General features: G+C 29.8%; 1 protein-coding gene across 1 annotated transcript in view; it reads right to left on the reverse strand.

Annotated features, from left to right (window-relative positions):
- Positions 1-19,863, reverse strand: part of LOC129962640 (calcium-activated potassium channel slowpoke-like) — a 288,136-nt gene that overhangs the window by 20,256 nt on the left and 248,017 nt on the right. The window contains exons 17-19 of the mRNA XM_056076504.1: positions 18,912-19,023; positions 11,160-11,322; positions 9,284-9,508 (exon numbers count right to left, since the gene is read on the reverse strand). Of these exons, the coding sequence (XP_055932479.1) occupies positions 9,284-9,508; positions 11,160-11,322; positions 18,912-19,023 (500 nt within the window). The remainder of the gene's footprint in view (positions 1-9,283; positions 9,509-11,159; positions 11,323-18,911; positions 19,024-19,863) is intronic.

A 19,863-nucleotide genomic window follows, 5' to 3' on the forward strand; every position in this document is an offset into this window, starting at 1 on the left:
CTCACAGTAGTATGGAAAGTTGTTACATAAATTTTTATATAAGAACTTGACTCGAACTTGTACTACATTTCAGAATATAATTCCCGTGTTGAGAGTTATGTTAGATGCTTCTAGATTTGCATTTATTTAAGTTAAGAAAATTAAATTTATTTTTGCATAAAATATATTCACATTAACATTTCATATTATTATAATACTTTCTTACTTTTGATCCTTTTCAGAACAATGGAAGATAAGATTTCCAATGGCATAACAACAGGGGAATACTAATGGGTTATAGATTACTAGGGAGTGCAAAAGAGACAGAAATTTATATTACAATTTAAAGTCAAATTTGTTGAAGATGTGAAAAAAAAATTGCCCAGATTTAATAGCGCCATTAACACTTGTTAAGCAACTAATGGCAGGTAGAGGGCGAAAAAATTAAATTATGTCCCGAGTGTTGCTTATCTGGATGCCACTAGATATTACTAGATTTTTTAATTTTATTAGAATTTTGGAGACGTTTATAACTGGTAAGACATTGGCGGCGGGCTCTTGACGTAAAAATCAAATTAATCTCAGGTGCTGCTTATCTTCGTTACGCCACTGACGATTTCTGAAATTTTTAATTTCATAAAAATTATGGAGTTATTTACACTTGTCAAACTACTAAAGAATCGAATTATGACTGGAGGCGACTTACCCTGCCACTGATGATTAATAGAATTTTAGGGCCATTTAAATTTATCGAGTCGCAGATGATGGGCATTGAGCGAAAAGAATCAAATTATGACTGTGTGCTGGTTATCTTTGCTACGCTACTGATGATAACTAGAATATTTTATTTTATGAACATTAGAGCTATTTATTCTTGTCAAACTATTGATAATGAGCATTTAGCGAAAAGAATCAAATTATGACTGGGTGCGACTTACCCTCGCCACACCACTGATGATTAATAGAATTTTAGAGCCATTTAAATTTATCGAGTCACAGATGATGGGCATTGAGCGAAAAGAATCAAATTATGACTGGGCGCTGCTTATCTTTGCTACGCCACTGATGATAATTAGAATATTTAATTTTATGAGCAATTTGGAGCTATTGATTCTTGTCAAGCTATTGATAATGAGCATTGAGCGAAAAGAATCAAATTATGACTGGGTGCGACTTACCCTCGCCATACCACTGATGATTAATAGAATTTTAGAGCCATTTAAATTTATCGAGTCACAGATGATGGGCATTGAGTGAAAAGAATCAAATTATGACTGGGTGCTGCTTATCTTTGCTACGCCACTGATGATAACTAGAATATTTAATTTTATGAGCATTTTAGAGCTATTTATTCTTAAAAAAATCAAATTATGACTGGATTCTACTTATCCTAGCTATGCTACTTATTCTATCCTAAATTTGTTTTTAAAACAATTTTAGAGCCATTTAAATTTATCGAGTCACAGATGATGGGCATTGAGCGAAAAGAATCAAATTATGACTGGGCGCTGCTTATCTTTGCTACGCCACTGATGATAATTAGAATATTTAATTTTATGAGCAATTTGGAGCTATTGATTCTTGTCAAGCTATTGATAATGAGCATTGAGCGAAAAGAATCAAATTATGACTGGGTGCGACTTACCCTCGCCACACCACTGATGATTAATAGAATTTTAGAGCCATTTAAATTTATCAAGTCACAGATGATGGGCATTGAGCGAAAAGAATCAAATTATGACTGGGCGCTGCTTATCTTTGCTACGCCACTGATGATAATTAGAATATTTAATTTTATGAGCAATTTGGAGCTATTGATTCTTGTCAAGCTATTGATAATGAGCATTGAGCGAAAAGAATCAAATTATGACTGGGTGCGACTTACCCTCGCCATACCACTGATGATTAATAGAATTTTAGAGCCATTTAAATTTATCGAGTCACAGATGATGGGCATTGAGTGAAAAGAATCAAATTATGACTGGGTGCTGCTTATCTTTGCTACGCCACTGATGATAATTAGAATATTTAATTTTATGAGCATTTTAGAGCTATTGATTCTTGTCAAGCTATTGATAATGAACATTGAGCGAAAAGAATCAAATTATGACTGGGTGAGGCTTACCCTCGCATACCACTGATGAATAATAGAATTTTAGAAGCATTTAAATTTATCGAGTCACAGATGATGGGCATTGAGCGAAAAGAATCAAATTATGACTGTGTGCTGCTTATCTTTGCTACGTCACTCATGATAACTAGAATATTTAATTTTATGAGCATTTTAGAGCTATTTATTCTTAAAAAAATCAAATTATGACTGGATTCTACTTATCCTAGCTATGCTACTTATTCTATCCTAAATTTGTTTTTAAAACAATTTTAGAGCCATTTAAATTTGGAGAGTCATTGATGATAAGCAGTGAGTGAGAAAAATCTAATTATGTCACGAATGCTATTTATCCTCTCCTCCCACCTAAAAATTATTAACATTTTTGATTGCCTACTAGGTTATCTATTCTTTTTTTAACTCATTAGATCATTAAATCCATCCACCAACAATGAATTATTTTACAGGACAGGTGTGTAAAATAGCTCACTGAGAGATTAGAGTAGAGATTTGTTAGTCACACGCAGGGAGTGAAATCATAATTATTAAATGGGGCAGAGCAGTACTCAAAGGAAGAATTCTGATTATACAGCCTCTAATTATACATTTGCATTCCTCATTCTACTTAAACTGACCAGGCTCTTAAAATGAAGTCATAAAATTTTATTTCCAGGTTTAATTTAATTTAATTTATTTAAATTAACGTCCTGTTTCGAAGTTGTGTGAAGTTTATTTGGGAAAGGACTTAGTAATTTTGAGCCTCTGTCATATGAAGAAGACAACATTTAAGCTGGTACTTCCGCACGACACAAATTGGAGTGTTATTTTCATGAAAGATTATTATTGTAATTTATTATTATTATTGTTGTATTATTATTGTTGTTTATTATTGTATACTATTTTATTGTAAATCTCAAACCTAATAACTAGAGGATTTTGGAAGGTATCTGATAAAATAAGAAGGAAATATTATTGCAGAAAAATACATCCATGGGTGTATCAGGAGGCGTTAAACAAGTTCGATAATTGATAATGATACTTCACTCCACAGAAAACACGAAAAAACGGGTAGCAAAACAACAGTCGAATCGTAAACAAAGACAGCACTTGAAAATAGCAGCAACATACAAGCAAATTGTAAATCACTAATTAAATAACATAGCATGAAACGCTCAGCATAAAACAAATATAGAACCAATGGCATTTAAAAGAGAGAATTTACTTGGTTGGCTGGCTCGCTTTATATAAGTTATTTGACAAAATAAAAGACCTTCCAGAACAATCGCTGGATCTTCTGTCCTAAAAGAGATATCGCCTTGACTGTTGTACTTTCAGAAACTGTTTTTTTATTGCCAAAATCAGCAAATTAGTCATTAAGGTAGATGACAGGTCAATAATCTTACATCCTTTAAAATATCTGTATAATTTTTTTCCAGATTATGATTATGACATGTCCATAAAATGATTACAGATTCATAAAAATATGTAATTTTGCCAGTTGTAATGGAATTCTTCATAATTTAAAAATACTTTCATTCTTTACTTCATTTTTAAAAAAGAATGTTTGTTAATTGCTAAAAACAATACGTCTACTATTGGTTTAAAGAATTAGTAAATTTCATGAAAAAAAAATTCTAAAACTGTAGAACAAGTAAAAACTTTTTTAATTAATTATTGCGTAATATTTTTATTTTGAAGTTTGATTTTTTAAAAATCAACCCGTATTAATCAAATAGTAGTGACCATATGAAAGAACATAGGTTTCAATCGTTTTATAATTTATTTAACCTCTTAAATGTTTTGCCCGAGTGCCATACGTGCATCGATTTTCGAATTTTGATAGTTGTAAGCAAAAAATAAACCATTCATAACAATTATAATTCAATATTAAAATTACATCGAATACAAAGATAAGTCAAATATTCAATGGATTTCCACTTGAATCAAAATAAGAAAGTATTCCCAAAATGGAAGGGGTAATCTTATTAGATAGACAAGAAAATAAAACAGTTAAGGAGTTAAACAAATATAATTTATTCTGTGCAAGAAGGAAGAACTTAAGAGGGTTCTCAACTAGATAATCGCGGAAATTCTTTAAAACTAAGAATATTATTATGCTTTCTATTTAATCGAAAAACTCAAGGACTAAAATTAGAATTGATTTTTTATTTAATATCCAGGTAAAACTCCAACTTAACATTTAATTATTTGATGATTCCTTGGGTTGATGTTATGGGCTCGTATATCTTTTGTTAAATTGCCTTATTCTTTTTGTTTGTTTTAAGGTAAGAAATGTGTCCTAATTTAGACGCATATTTATTTGTTTACACATAGAAGCAATAAGAAACCGTCGGAAAATGACAAATTAATTTAATATTTATTTCTGTTGAACAATTTAAAAAACGAATTCTATATCCTTTATATTTTTATATTTTATTTTTGATGATTAAGCTTTTCGAGCGACTGATTAATCAAAGCACACGGACATGTGGCTCAAATTCAAATTGAAGAAAATGTGATTTATACTTTTTAGTTCGGTATATATGTAAAAGCCTAATTTTTTAAGCACCAGCGTGGCCGAAGAGAGAAGACACTTTTGAATTTTTAAAACTTCTGATTTATTCCATCCCGGAGGGTATAATTTATGTACAAGTAAGTAGCGACGAGATACGTTAGTCCACGACACAAGAGAAGAACAAAAAAAGCTAAACAGAGCCAAATATCTTTCCCCAGTGATTTCACACTATAAGATTCTGATAGGGATTCTTTTACACGTGGCACTTTAGATAAGGGAAATCTAGATGTCTTTTAAAAGAATGCAGTAAACATTAAGGATTTTTATTTCACTCGGAGCGCGAGAACCGCTGATTTTACAGTTTTAAAAAGCTCGTGTAGCATTAATTAAATAAAAAAAAAGGTGGAACTGGATCAGGAAATAAGAGAACATTTTAGAATGAAGTTAATATGGATTAAATTAAGATAGAAATTAGAAAATTAATTAAGTTTAAATTGTATTTAGAAATATCATTATATATATATACCACAAGAAGCAGTACAGTTATGACGTCATTTTGTAAAGAAAGGTTAGTTTTTAAATTAATATCCAAAATAATGAAAATAAAACATCAAATTTGGTAATTATTCTCAAATTACAACAATAAAAAACAGAGACTTTAAATATTCACATTAACATCAAATATGAAGCTATGACTCGACAATGTATTACAAACTATCAACTTGATATAATATTATTCGGACGTGTATCAGAAACAAGATATGACTAACTCTCAATTAGAAACAAAACAAAAATGTCGCCAGTAAATCTTAGAATGCAAGTATTATCTGTCTATTTTGCAACAAATTAGAATAACAGAAATCTTCAACATTCGCTCAGAATCATCTGAGTTGCTTTGCAGTTTCACGAGGAATGACGAGTTCATTTCGCTAGAGATCTTAATTGACGTTTTAATTTCCGATGCAACGTGACTTCCGTTGCTTGTCTGTTCCAGTGTTCCCTTTCAAATCACTGGAAAGTAAGCTGATTAGTTCAACTGCCATTTAACTCGACAGATTCACGAACCTGTTAATTTTCCGAACGACACAACTGGTGATATGGCATATTATAGAATGTTTCGAAGACAATTCATATTCAGTTGAACTGCTTGCCCGATTCTCATCACATCCTTTCTATATAATTTCTAGTTGAAATTGTCTTCTTTATCTCTAGTTAATGTCTAGATGAAATCTGAAATACTTTTAAAGATTAGAATTTAGACCATTAATCTAACTGTCTAAATGTCGATTTTTAATATACCTGTTCGTCAAAACTTTAGAAAATTAAGATCTTTCATCTTTTACAATCCCTCATGTATGTGTTCACAGCTTCAAATACAGTATAATTTGTACACAGAAAAATATGCACTACAAATATTTTTTTTCTTTAGAAGTTAGTTTAAACCAGGGTTTTCCAAATTGTCAACTTTAGAGGAGTTGCAACAAGATTTTAATTGTATATGTATTGCATCTATTTTTCAAAATTTTCAAAAATATGACGTGGGCATAAAATTTTCATCAAACTCTATAATAGAAATGTTTCATGTAAAATTGTATTTAATAATAAAAGTTTTTTTTTTCACAAAAACTTCTTTTGGGCTTATGAATCCCTTCAGAAACATCGTGTAGTGTTGTTCTATCAAAAATCTTTTTGCATAGAGAGTGAAGTGGCTTGCAATGTTTGGAAACCTTTGGTTTAAACATCAAACCTGTTGAAAGACAATAGAAAAGGGGAAGGAAGATATTAGAACAAGTGATTAAAGATTTGGAATACAACTGGGAATGAAATGTTAGACATCCGGAAATAATCTCGTTGATCCAAAATTCTAACATGGTCTAGAAATGTGAACCCTTTATTAACTTTCAAATAAAATTACTATTTCCTTTCTGATCTTCTTCTTTGTGAATTCATGTTTTCTAGTCTTTTACGGTAAAAGCTCCCAATCTGCATATCCTATCCCCTTTTTTGACTGATATTTACTTTTATTTTTAAATGCTCTTAACTATGAAATCTCATTTCACTCTAACCATTCCTTCACATAAAGAAGATCTCATTTAGTAATATTCAAAACTTAGGCTAGCTTGAAAGACAAAATGGATCGAATTATTTTATAGCAATTATACAGCAGATTTCACTCTATTTTTTATTTGGATAAATTTCAGCAATCCATACTTTCCCGCCCGCCAAGAGTCAGTTGAAGAAATAGAATTTCAAACATATATCACCTTACTATCTTATAAATACTAAACATAAATGGTTTTATTAAGCAGAGACAAAAGATTAATAAGATTAATAAGCTACTTTTTAAAATAAAATTTAATTATTTTTCAATTCTTATTATTAGTTCACACTCTCCTTATATATATTTATATATCTTGTTCAAATTTTCAATCGTTAATAAAATACTTTTCATTCATCCATTCAAGTTCAAATACATTTTTTTAAACTTGTAGTGGATGACACTTGATGTTAATACAGATTTTTTCAATATTAATTTATTAATTACAGGCAGTAGCTCAATCGGTAAAATGCAAGGATTTCAGTACTTTTCATGTGAAGGTGAAGAATGCGAGTTCAATTCTTGCGAAAATCAATAATTTTTTGATACTTAATTTTTAGATAATTATTTAATAAAAAATAACTAAAATAAAAATTGTCTTTGTTAACCTAAGTAGGAATTGAATTAAAATTGATTTTTTATATTACTTGTTACTTTTTCATTTACGTAGTATAAAGAGAGTATAGTAATCTTAAAAAAAATTCGAACTTGAGATTTTGACGAATCTCTTAGTTTTAAACCTCCATGAGTTCAAAAGACACATTTTTGAAACAGTTCGTCTGTCTGTGACAAAGATAACTCAAAAGCTATGGGAGCTAGACGGTTGAAATTTGGTATACGGTCTTTACACCAAATATGCACATTTCTATTAAATTTTGAGTAAATTCTGTTCAGAAGAAGTCCACTTTTTTCGGTTATTCGATTATAAACTAATACGATAATTACAAAAGGAAGATAGATAGATACATAGGATTCGGTACACAGATTTAATATCTAAAGAATAGACACCTGTCAAATTTTGAGCCAAATCCAACTACAGGTTAACTGTCTGTTGGTCTGTACTTTCAGATACAAGTAAAAGAGATAATTCAAAAATGCAATGACAAATATATCAAATTTGGTATAGGAATATGCGACTACAAATGCAGTTTTTTACCAAATTTTTATTTCAATCGAACGAGAAAAACGTGTTTAAGATATCAATTCGATTTTTGAATAATAGTAACGCATGATAAGGATTAATCGCCAAATAACTCGCCAAGAATGCCAAATTTTTATTTCAATCGATTGAGAAAAACATGTTTAAGACATAAATCCGATTTTTGAATAATATTAACTCATGATAAGAATTAATCGCCAAATAACTCGCCAAAAATAACACGATAGATTCAGTAAAAGTGGTAAATTCCAGACAAAGATTAATATTTCATAACTATTATACGCCACTGCCATACGAGGCGTTCTCTGGTATGACAAATTTATTAGAGAGAATACAAGAACGTTTTGGGTAGACCACTCAAGATGGTTTATTACATTTTTCATATAAAGAATATTTTTAATTTCAATATTTGACTATAATTCCATCATGATGAAGCTATTGCAGTAATGACGTATTATTTATAATTTGATAGTTTCACAATTTATTGGACAGAAAGGTAGAATTTGTTTGAAATTCTGCGACAGAAGGTTCAATGGAGGAAAGGTTGATCCAAATATAAGGTGACTCTTCATGTTAATTTCGTAAAAAAATATTTATACATCAAAAATAAAAATTCGATTTATTTGTGAAGACATGGAACATTATAAAAATGCAGATAAACCTGGTTAGACAAAAATAAAGCATTAAAAATTTAGATATAAAGAATAAAATTAATAGCTCCAAGAAAATGAATTATAATGAAGATTTTATCTTAATTTATTTCTATTTTTGAAACATATTTTTGACAAAGATTTCCTCATTGAGAATTTAAATCGGGGCATTGTGTTGAAATACAAGAAATCTTCAAATTGTGCTTACTAAATAGTAAATATTTATGTGTGGTTATATTTGAATAAAATAAGATTTAATTAACAAAATTGGTCGTTTACATTAACATCAGTTTTTTCAAACAGATGTGGTCGTACTGTATCCACCAATATATTTTGTTTCCCATTAATAAATAATACAGATAAAAAATCACAATTTAAAGTAGATGCAAAAAAAAAAAAAAAAAACCCATGAATTTTTACTAAAACAAATTAGAAAGACAGCAAAAAATAATTTTCTCTCAGTCATAGTACCATTTAGTTATTGAAAAATGAAGTAATCGTGTATCTGCTAATTAAGTCGTGACTAAAGGACTATTAAGATATTTATTTGTCGAGATTTTAATGCTCTCGGAATGCTTATACTCTAACCATTTATAGTTAGTATGGCAATAGCTATAACTACATTTTTATAGTTAACCTTGAAGAGGGAAAATGCCCGTACATTATGAAAGTTTTTAAAACTAATTTAATATACTCCTTGATTATATTTTTGTAGCATTTTTATGTTGATCTTCTTCTAATTACTGTTTTAAACTATGGTAAAGAAACTCACGCTGAGGATTGATATCTTGGGCAGATTCTGCAACATCTTCCATTCTCTCCTAAGGTAGTCTACGTTCCCCACGATCACCACGTGCTTCAGCTCGTGGTAATGGAAGTTGCTGGCTCGCAACGGCATCACGAGGTTGCGCAGACCAATCAAGGGAGAGTCCTTGTCCGCGAATAGACAGAGCACCACGTGGCCGTTTAGGACCGTCATGGCGGCCTGATTGCGATCCTACAATGGAAGATATACAGACATAAATTAAAAATAAAATTTGATACCCGATATATTTTTCGTTACCTACTTCTCTAATGATCTTCTTTTGATTATGATCGGAATATGTAGTTGGTGATTTTTAATTTGGCAATCTTGTCAGCGCATTCTGTAATCCGGCGCCAATAATATCAATAAGGTTCAGATATTTACTGATCTTGCCCACCATCTACTGCCAATCTTCCACAAATGGCCCTCAAGAGCAAGTTATTGGCAGGACTGAAATCGATAAAGTGCGCAGATAACCAGCAGTACGCATGAGTAGTGAACGGTTTATTTGAAGTATTTTGAACTTACAAGAGGAATAATTTCAGAAGGTTGAAATCGAATGAAGAAAGATACATGGAAAATGTTGTTGAAATATCTTGGAAAATAGGTTTTTAAGGAATTTAACACATGAATAAAATTTGCCAATTCCAACAAAAGCTATAAAGTTGCATAGCTCACAAATTTCATTTATAATCCACAAAACAATTCTGAAGGATGCAATTTAATATCTTGGGAAGTTTTGGCTTTTATTGGGGCAAGATTTATGTTTGGCCATACTACGCCAATGCAACTTGATATTTTTAGTAGTTTTGTTGTTCATTGGGTCAAGAACTATGTTTATCTATACTACACCAATGCAGTTTGATATCTCTGGTAGTTTTGTTGTTCACTGGGGCAAGAACTATGTTTGGCCATACTACGCCCATGCATCTTGATATTTTAGATAGTTTTGTTGTTCATTGGGGCATGAACTATGTTTGGCCATTCTAAGCCAATGCAACTTAATAACTTGAATAGTTTTGTTGTTAATTGGAGAAAGAACTATGTTTCGCCATTCTAAACCAATGCAATTTGATAACTTGGATAGTTTTGTTGTTCATTGGGGGCAAGAATTATGTTTGGCCATACTACGCCAATGAAACTTGATATCATAGATAGTTATGTTGTTTATTGGGACAAGAACTATATTCATCTATATTACGCCAATGCAGCTTGGTATCTCTGATAGTTCTGTTGTTCATTGTGGTAAGAACTATGTTTGGCCATACTACGCCAATGCAGCTTGATATCTTGGATAGTTTTGTTGTTAATTGGGGCAAGAACTATTTTTGGCCATACTGCTCCAATGAAGTTTGGTATTTTGGATAGTTTTGTTGTTCATTGGGGAAAGAACTATGTTTGGTCATGCTACGCCAATGCAACTTGATATCTTGGATAGTTTTGTTGTTCATTGGAGCAAGAGCTATGTTTGGCCATTCTACTCCAATGCAGTTTGGTATTTTGGATAGTTTTAATGTTCATTGAGACAAGCAATTATATTTGTCTGTACTGCGCTAATGGTAGGTGATGTTCAAAGACTTCTCTATTAACTATTATGCATATTTTTCCTACCATAAAATAGCTAATTTTATTTTATTTTATATACTATATTAATTTTTTTCACTTTTTCAAAGGAAATCATATCAACATTTGTTAATATAACATGGACGTAGTTCCGATAGCGCAAAAAAAAAAAAGAAAAGAAAGAAAAAGAAAAAAAAGAACGTCTTCTCTCCAAAAAGAACGTTTAATATGTTTTTAAAAACAACGTTTCCGATGAAATCGAACAGAAGAAGAATCTTACCAGAATGCAGTCTTCGATGGAGCGAGCAGGGCACCAGTGAAACATCCCTGTGGAATCGTACTTCATTTCAGTTCTTTCGAAATCGAAATCCTTCCCCTGATCTTCTGCCATCATCCCAAAGGGACGCTCGGATACACTGCCTGCACTACCGCGACCAGTTGGCCTGAAATAACCATTCCATCAATCTACTTCGTTTTGAAGCAAAACTAATCGGATTACAACGGAAATGAGTGAATTCGTGTCTGACCTTTGCAAAATAGAAATGGAATGCACAAAGCGAGAGCTGTTCACAAAACAATAAATGAATTAAACGTTGCCATTTAAGCATGCCTTAATACTGGAGTTCACTATCGACTGATTAAAGGGATAGCAATTCACAATTTTTATTAAAAAATATACGGAAGTATCAAATATTTGAAACTGAAATTGATAGGAGAAATTGTTTCAATACATTTTCTTAAGATTGTCAGGAAATCGGTAAAACAATAACATTTACTTGGAGTTTACGTTTTGTTTCTTGATTTTAAATGTTCGTTGGTTTTGAATCAGAAAGTTTGAAGATAGAAAGTGAAAAGTTTAAAATTACTGAAGTTTTTTCTTTTCTATAATCTGGGAAGCATATGTATTACTGATTTATATTTTCATACAGTTTAATAAATTAAGTTTGAATTCAATGATTTAAAAATATTTTGCTATGTATTCATTAAGAATTAATTATTTCTCGAATAATAAAGATTCATTATTAATCTTATACTTATTGCTTTATCATAAGCGAAGCATATGCATATATACTTTTTGCGAAAAATGATTTAGTGAAAAAATTATACTTATTGCGAAAATTTTAGATGAAAATTTCTGTTTTTAAATGAATACTTTCATGAAATAAATTAAAAATAGTTAAATGAAGAATTAAGGAAAAAATGCTAATAAAAGTAAACTCAAAAGATTCATAAAAAAACATAATAAAATTTTAGTTTATTTTGATTCATTTTTTCTTTATCTAAATCATGAGTGAAGACAAAAACATAAAAGAATACGTAATACATTTCTTGAAAATGGGTCGAACATTATTCCCTTTTTTTGATTGCATTGTATGTGAACGAAGAATAATTGATATCACAAAAATAGGAAAGAAAAATCAATGTCTACATTTTTTTGTTATTAGCTTTTGCTAATAACTAACAATAAAAAAAATATGGATCCAATTACGGATTTTTTTCTCATATACATTGTATAAACTTTATTGGGGCTTTCAATTTCTAAAAGCTCGTATATGCGGATAATACGGCAGTACAGAAATGGATGCACAATTTATTTCATATAAATATCATTCACTTGGGAGAAGAATGCCATAGTGAGAAAGAAAAAAAAAATTGTAATTTTACAGGAGAACAGTTTGAATTGGGTCTATTTGGAGTTATTTTCTGTAAGATAACAGGGCGTTGACTATGCTGTGTTGGTCTCTCCAGCGATGAATACTGGAACTGAAATGATATTATCCTTCAAAAAAAATTATGTCTCCTGATTTGAATCTTCTAAGTAAAAGAAAGAGGAAAGATTATTTTTTTATTATGGCACTATTTTTTCCCAAAGTGAACGATAATATATATATGTTATCATAAAATGCATTTTTGAAAAATATATATTAGTACATTCAGATCTTATTAAATTGATGTAAAATCTATTATTTTGCATAACATCATAAATATTTGCCCAATTTTGTCTTAAAAAAATTTCCGTTTTTTCCCTACATGAAATCTATTAGTAATTGATGCTATAAATTTTACTAAGCAAACACAAATATGAATAAAGAGATTTTGTTTTAAAATAAATTCAAAATAAAGGAAAAACTGAGATTTATAATTTTGCGTTTGTTTAAATAAACGCTATCGGCATTTAAAAGTAAAATTCTCATTAAACATGACAAACTATTTTTACGAATTCATGTGTGATAAAATGGAATTTATTTCGAATTTAGTTTCGACAGTTGAAGAAAAAAAAATGAAAAATATTTTAAACTTCTAATTGGAAATATAGTACGACAGTGTTTAAGACTTGATTCTTCGATGTTTATTTTATTTTTAATCATAAAATCTTTAAACTTTTTTTTTCATTTCTTTTTATATTAGCTTTCTGTAAATGCACACTTGATGGTTTTTTTAGATAAAACAATGAAACGCGATGTTGCTATTGTTTGCTTTTAAAATTTATAAAAATTAGATAAGGAAAATTAAGCAAAAATAAAATTGATATCAATGAAATGCCGATTTTTTTTAATTTTTAAAGTGTGAAAAATCTTTTTTGTTTAATATTATAATCCGTATTATTACACAAAATTTAATTGATTTCTCATTAAAATTTGATTAATTAAATTAAAATTTGATTAACTTCTCATTAAAAATCTAATTTAAGTTTTGAGAAACTCTCGCCAACTCTACTAAGAACTTAAAACCCAAGAAATAACTTTGTGCTAAATTTGGTAAATCTTGGTCCAATGACTGTTCTGGGGGGGGGGGATTTTGAGCGATTTTTTTAATTATGAATCTTACTGACATTTGAAGATAGTTATACAGTTAATGACAATCTATAAAAATTATCATTTAAACAACGCCCCAACCAAAATATAGCTTTCCCTCCATTTTTTTTTATTTTGACTAATCTCTGATTCAAACATTTGGAGGTCTCTGATGTCATGCAAAATATTAGATTTTTTCGTTTCTTCTATGTTCAAAAATTTATATATATTTTAAAAAATACATGAACATTTTATTTCTAAAAGACTGCTATTTGGACATGCATTTGATATTCTATTCTACGCTGAACTGTCTAAGCAGGTGCTCTCAAAGCAAGCGCTTAATCTAGAGATATCAGAGAAAAGCTTTTTTCTTTTTGTTGTAGACTTACTGGAATATACGAGATGTCCAACTTAATTTGGGGCATATTAAAAAGGAAATGATTTTATACATAAAGAAGAATTTTCTACAAATTAAAGAACACAATAAATAACAATTATTATCATTTATACAGTTTAACTGATTTTTATATTACACATGAAACTATTGCGTTCTGACAGTCAACAAAAATAATTTCAATTCAGTTTTTCAACTTTCCAGCTGCTAAATCAAAATAATATAACTAACATTTTGAGAAAACTGAAATGGTTAAATTTATTTAAGGAAAACTGCATGCTATGCTTAGACATCTAAGAGAAAACTAAAATGCGTGTCTTTAGTTACTAGGCAGTGCAAATCTAAAAATAAATAACATACTTTAAAACATATAATTGCAGTCCTTTTATATTTGACATGGTTTTAAATTTTTATTTTAGCCATTGATTCAAGTCTATCTTTCCTGAAAAGCTGTCTCTTGACAAGGCATCTGCATACATAGGTGCACTATTACTGCAGGGCAGAGGAAAAGCAGGGTATGTAAAGGCAAGAAGTATGGAAGTACAGTGAATTCGAAGTTAATTATATTATAATTAACTTCGAACGAAATGTACAGTAGCTTCGAAATTGATCGCTTTGTAGCTCAACAAGAAAACTAGTTAAATTAATATATAAATGCATTGAAACAATATTTTTTTAAATATCAATGTATTTAATTACCAAATTTGGATTTGCAATCGTAAAGAGATAATAGCCACTTATATTCAATTAAATTAATGAATAACAATTATTTATAGATTTATCTTCTGCTTTTGCAGAGGCAGCAATAAAATGAGGGACAAAGCTTCAAAAACAATTTTAAATTCAGTAGTAACATTAAAATTACAAAACAGTTGCTATTTGCCCATAAAATTTATAAAATAAAGCCAAATCGGTGAAATTCTTTGGGAAAGGTCATTCAAGGGCAAAGACGGATTGAGTTGCAAAGCGACCAATGCGAAGTGCTAGAGGAAAGCCAAAGAAGACAGGAGGGAAGAAAGAGTGAGAGAAGAAATAGGAAAAGAGGGCGTACATGAGCTTCTTGACTTCATAGGCAAGAGTCGGAGTTGGTAAGAATGCCCGTGAGACAGCTTGCATGGGTGTGAGGCCTGCACTGAAGAACACACAGTCAGTGCTTTGGTGCCAGAAACGCACTCACGCACATTCATACTCACGCTACTCTCTATAGAATACTACTCAAACTATGCCTACAAACTGCACTACTATTCATTATAAGAGATATAAAAATGCATCACATAAAACATTTTTCAGGGTACAGATACTAATTTTTTTGTTGTACTTCTTTTGTCATGTATTCGTTAAAGTATTTAACTTTTATATTTCCTCTAAATGTTTTTACCACAAATCACTGAAGCAAATCAGTGCTGTCACAACATTTCTGCAAAAATGCAAAGGAATACAGAGCACCCTTTTGTATATCAGTCTCAAATTATTATTTTTCTATTTGATTCAGTTGAATTAAAATTAGTTGTAGGCTTTAAAATATAAATTTCTCATGTTAATCCAAGAATTTTAGCACTTACGAATAAGCTGATATCGTACAAATTGATATATTTAGCTGATATATTTTACCTTGTTTTCTGGCAACTAGTCAGTGATTCTGGCATATGTGAACATGAGAATTATTAATATATGGCAAGTCTGACAATTCTATCATTATATAATACTATTGCTGCATTAAATCAATAAAAGAATACTGATGATGGATTATGCTCACATATAAATCATTTCAATAAGAAAGATTTTTCTTTCTGATGAAGCATTTAATAAAGCACCAAGAATTTTCTTGTATATAGGTCTTTATTCTTCACTTTTTTTTAGCAATAAATTGTTTTAATCATTCGATTGCTTTTTAATAAAAACTCTGTCACTTAATATTATCTGCTTTTTGTTGATAGTATTTATAACCTAATAAGCGATATACATAGACTTATTTGACATATATATATTTTACAAATTGTAGTTTGTACTATTTTTTTTGAATTTAGAATTAATAAGTTTGGCAACATTTCGCTTTTGAATTTCTCCAATGTTTCAGCTCTTATTACTCGGCTATAAATTCTTGTATTTTCATGGAACTGGTGTCATCTTAAAGGATTTTAACTGTTCTTTCAGAATATGTGCTTACTTTGTTTGAGGATGTGCCCAAAATATGTTAAATTTGGAATTTTTCACGATTTTGAGCAAAATTATTTAATTCACCGTAACTTGCAAAAGGTTGGAGATGGGACAGTTGCTATAGTGTTTTATGAACCTCACAGGTTCTTCTATCACTTTCTTTCATTAGTTAAAATTGATACAACTTGCTCTGTCCATGACATTATAATGTTATATGAGGTATTATGCATATATAAATTTATATGATATGTATATGATGCTACTTAACTCTATACCCTACATACATGTATAATTTCCATGTGAAATTTTCTTTTAAAATTTGTTTTTCTTTCAACTAACTATTTCAAAATTACATCCTAAATGAAGATGTATCTTTATTCAGGAAATATATTTCCAACTATTTGGCTGGATCTTTCGGATCATTTAATTTCCTTATTTCATTTCTTATTTCTCTCTACATTCTTTAAAGATTTCACTAAGATTCGAACTGTAATAAAGTGAAATCATGCACTCAGATGGCAGACTATATAAATGTTTACCATAATTCTCAAATCAATTTATAGCGAAATCTCGCAGTAAATATGCTGCTTTATATATTTTGGTAATCTGTATCATTTCTTGGATCTAAAATATCAGAAGTCACAACTGTTTTCTCTCCATTATTTTCTTCATCTAAATCTAACTTAATAGCTATCGATGAATTACAGATCTTTCAAATCCAAAAGAACGAGACAATGGAAAAAAGGCGGTTCAGAAAAATCGCCGATATTTGCGGAAAGTCCTCCAACCATCTTGAGAAGACATGTTGAGGGAAAATTGATGAGTTATAAGCCCGCTTTGTTGCTTTTCCAGAGGAAGCCCTCTGCGGAGCGGAAGCTGCAATCAATCAACGATTGGGAAAAATAGTGTCACCGATCGAGGCACTGAAGATATCGTTCGATTGATTGATTGGTGGATTGTATGTGTTCTTTTCTCCATCTGCCAGATGGCCTCGCCTGAATGGAATGAACTGTTCTGTCAGCAGTTTTTGTTTCTTTATTTGCGGTGACGGAAAGCCACCACTAGAAGCGATTGCTCATCAAGAGAAAGCAATTAAGACATACCTCAGTGCGTGTAAAGACACATTTCATGACGACCTTTCTGCTGGTAAACAATATCTTTAATAGTTCACCTTCAAAGAGTTAATTGCTTTCTACATCATTGCAGCTTTTGGTGACAATAGTTGGATCTTCAATAATAGAATTGATGACAATAGTTGGATAATCCATAATAGAATTGATGACAATATACGGATAATCAATAAATTAGATTTTATTTTGTCTGTTCACTTCATAGAAATACATTAAAGGCTCACAACTTTTAAAAAGTAAAAAATGCAAGTACATTAAAATTTGTTTTGCAAGTGTGGATCAGTTTACAGGAGAAAAGGAATGAAAAGTCTTTACTTAAATAATGAATGCAGATATTTATAAACACAATACAGATAAGCACTGATTTCTGAAAACATTGACAGTAAATTCTGCAATATTTGTCTAGTAAATAATTCTTCGTAACAGAGTAGGAAAAATTAACTTTACTAAGATGTTGGGAGGAAAATCTGTAAAAGTCCATTCATATGCCGTTTCATGTCAAATAAATGTAAAAATCCCCTCCCAAAGACTAAATTCTGTCATTTTTGATTTTTTCACAATAAACTTTATCGCTACACATTATTGTAAATTTTCATGAGCTTAAATTATTTTTTTATTTTAAAATGTAGATATCTGCACTTAAATATAAATATCATATTGCGCAAGATTCTATGCATCTTGAAATTTAAATCATAAAATTCTGATTTTATGATTTAATTTTATGATTTTTTCTATGCATCTGAAAAAATCATAAAATTTATATCTTAAAATATATACAACATTTTTTATTCGTGGACTTATTACAATATATAAATTTTAAAAAGTTAAGAAAATAGGATTAATAGTATTTATTAGAGATAAAAGGTCTTTTTGTTTCTGACATGTCATCTGGCCACATTAGGTCAAATAATTGGTTATCTATTGTCTTATCAAAGCGAAATTTTCTTGATAAAGTGAATGTAACAAAAGTTGTATTTAAAATAAAATTTCAAAGAGTGTTCCTTTGAAAAAAGGTAGAATATTTTGGAGCCTTTCGAAAATGGGAATTCACACCCATATATATAAATAAAACGATCTTTATAAAACTCAAAATATAATCAGTTTCCTATAGGACATGGTTGTTTGTGACAAATTTCCACAAGTTCGACTTCTATTGTCGTGGTCGTTACAATTATGGAGATAAAGTTTGGGACTCTTTAACAAGTTTCTTCAGTTTCAGGTATTTTTATATTTATGTTTTAATTATTAGACCCACATCTTAATATATTTATATCTGAGGATTGTTCCTTTTCTCAATTTCTGAGTTGTAAAGATGTTTTTGACTTTCTATTTGTATAAAAAATTCATTTCGCATCTATAAACCAACATTTTTCTGGAATCAACAGTGAATGCAATTTGTGGTCAAATGGTGATTCTTTTACTAAAGCTTACTTTGAAGTTAAACTCATGCAAAACTTTACAAACCAAGTGCAAAAAACAACACACAATTGCTAAGTACAATTTTTAACTATAAAATCAAAATTAGCAAGAGAGAAAAAGTTAGCTTCGGTAGTTACCTGGTGTGATAATGCTTTCTTCCTGGCGATGTGATCGAACTCATAGAGTTGACCTTGCCTGGACTCTTTTGACGATTACCGTTTCGAGGCGGAACAACAGAAATGGCGGGAGCTGTAATGGGAACTTCTTTCAAAATAAATAAAAATAAAATGAATGAAAATAGTTTTTAATTTATGATGGAGGAAATAGCATGCTTTCCTCCCCTTCATTTTAGAGAAGAAATGCACAATTGTCATTATTTTGTTCAAAAAAAAATTATTCATGTTATAGCATTAGTTTTAGTAAGTGGTCAGATGTTCACATTAGAAAATTAACGAACAAATATTAATTATTTTAGAAATTAGTTTCTACATATTTCTCCCTTTCCTTTTTTTTATTGATCAGCTGATATATCTGACGTTGTTCAAGATGAGAATATTTTTACTCCTTATTTTAACAAAAAATTAACTATTCAATTAATTTTTTAACGAATAATCACTTAAGTCTTTCTTACACTTAAGTATTTGAAAGCAAAAATTGAAGTTTTGACAGCATTGCAAATATCATCATGTATCAAATCAACTGTTGACGTCTATTTTATGTAAATGTTAAATGCGAAAAAAAAGTGCTCACTATTACCAGTTGAAAGTATATCAAAACGCACACAAATATATGCATTTAAAAAAAATGAATGAATTTTTTATTTGAAAAATATCTTCATATAAATATTTTAAATTACAAAATCTTTTTATCGTCTGCGAATTTATTTTTAATTCAAATAAGAATACAAATTTTTCTAAGCCATTTTTAAATTCCCAATTGCACCAAACAATTTTTCTAAACAAGAAAAATGCGAAAAATGCTCTTACGTAAATTTCGAATTAATATGCTTCCTATTAAAAACATTTTTATAGATTTAATATTATTACATCTCCTACTTGTGAAATTTGAATCCAAGATGAAAAATTTATG

Source organism: Argiope bruennichi, chromosome 3, assembly GCF_947563725.1.
Source record: "Argiope bruennichi chromosome 3, qqArgBrue1.1, whole genome shotgun sequence".
Taxonomy (NCBI): Eukaryota; Metazoa; Arthropoda; class Arachnida; order Araneae; family Araneidae; genus Argiope; species Argiope bruennichi.